At 26.9% G+C, this 1,554-nt stretch overlaps 1 protein-coding gene across 1 annotated transcript in view; it reads right to left on the reverse strand.

The window, feature by feature from the left end:
• Positions 1-750: 750 nt before the first annotated feature.
• LOC107885562 overlaps positions 751-1,554 on the reverse strand; it is a 2,272-nt gene continuing 1,468 nt past the window's right edge. The window contains exons 2-3 of the mRNA XM_016809211.2: positions 1,273-1,480; positions 751-1,170 (exon numbers count right to left, since the gene is read on the reverse strand). Coding sequence (XP_016664700.1) covers positions 765-1,170; positions 1,273-1,480 — 614 coding nt within the window. The 3' untranslated portion in view covers positions 751-764. The remainder of the gene's footprint in view (positions 1,171-1,272; positions 1,481-1,554) is intronic.

Consider the following 1,554-nt stretch of genomic DNA (forward strand, 5'->3'; position numbering starts at 1 on the left):
TTAGATTACATACAAATGACAACCATACAGTCAAACAATACAGTCGATATTTGATACTATGCTAAGAGATCGTAAGCGTGAAACTCGCAAAAGCAAGACACCAATTTGATTATTATATGCAAAAATAAATTTATTTAATAAACAAAACATTATAATATTATATTATACGATGTGTTTCTAATATAGTAATATCATAAAAAAACATTGATAACAATATTCACTGAGAATATAATCAGGCTCTGGCACGATTTAAGATATACAGGTTGCGTATCGAACTCCCATAATTTGACCGGTGAACTGTCTATCTGAAACAGCTGGTCCCTCTACTACTAGCGCACCGAGTGGACAAGTTTTTAGTTTCTATTCCGTAATATTTTATAGCTGATAACTTTGGCTAGTGGTTACTGGTTGCTGGTTACTGTTTATGTCTTCTATTAATGAAATACGAGCCCACAATACAATAATAAATTAACGGGATCCGTACTATTTTATTAGAGAGCACAATTTTCAAATACAAATTACAATATTATAATTTACATTCTCAATAAATTTAAGAATAGTAACAATATTTTATTTTATAATCTAAAGTAGGTATACAAATACAATACAATATAAATAGGTACATAAACATAATAATGGTAAATACTGTTAATAAATGTACAACTTAATTATACATGATACAATAAGTATGCAATATAAATTATAAATAATATTAAATATTGTATTTAAGAATATTACATAATACCTCGTTAAAAACAATATTGTTAAGTCGAAACTAGCTTGGACAACTTTTTTTTGGTTCTATTTTGTTTTTTATTGTTTTGATTATCCATGTAAGTAAATTGTCTCATTCTCATAATTATGTAATAAGAAAATATATTAGTAAGAATATCATTTTTATGTAAATAGCAAGGAAAATATATGGTAGAATAACTTTTAAAGAATTCGTTGTATGTTTCTTCAAATACATCATTTGACCTACAATACTTACCAAAACATAGTTCTAATCTTTTCAAAATGATGAATAAATTATGGTCTGGGTGTGTTAAATATCCCTTACTTTTTGCTTGGACCAAATCAGCTTCAGGGCCAAATGTAGAATTTAAATTTTTTAATCCTTCTATACATTCTTGACATTTAGTTCTAGCAACCAAACGTTTCCCTATATACCTATATGATCATACATTATTTACATAGGTACCTTAATTTAGTTAGATATCATAATTAACATTTTAAATGGGCAAAATAATTATTTTAATATTGATTACTAACCCTGCTAAAAAGTATACCACACATTCAAACACTGTTGAGTCTGAGTAGTTATGTTCTAATAGTATGTCGTCTAAATCCCAACAACCATCTTCAATAATTGTGTCCAGTTTTTGTCTTAAATTATTAATTTTTTCAGTTCTTTGGGATATATTTTCTGGATCATTAATCAATGCCTTTAAGTCGGCAACAGAAATCACTGGAATACATTCTGTAAGTAGATATTCACAATTCATGATACAATTGGGTATTAATTATATTTTATATTATTTTAGACCTTCTGAT

The sequence above is a fragment of the Acyrthosiphon pisum genome, unplaced genomic scaffold (genome assembly GCF_005508785.2).
Source record: "Acyrthosiphon pisum isolate AL4f unplaced genomic scaffold, pea_aphid_22Mar2018_4r6ur Scaffold_1800;HRSCAF=2302, whole genome shotgun sequence".
NCBI classification, from domain to species: domain Eukaryota; kingdom Metazoa; phylum Arthropoda; class Insecta; order Hemiptera; family Aphididae; genus Acyrthosiphon; species Acyrthosiphon pisum.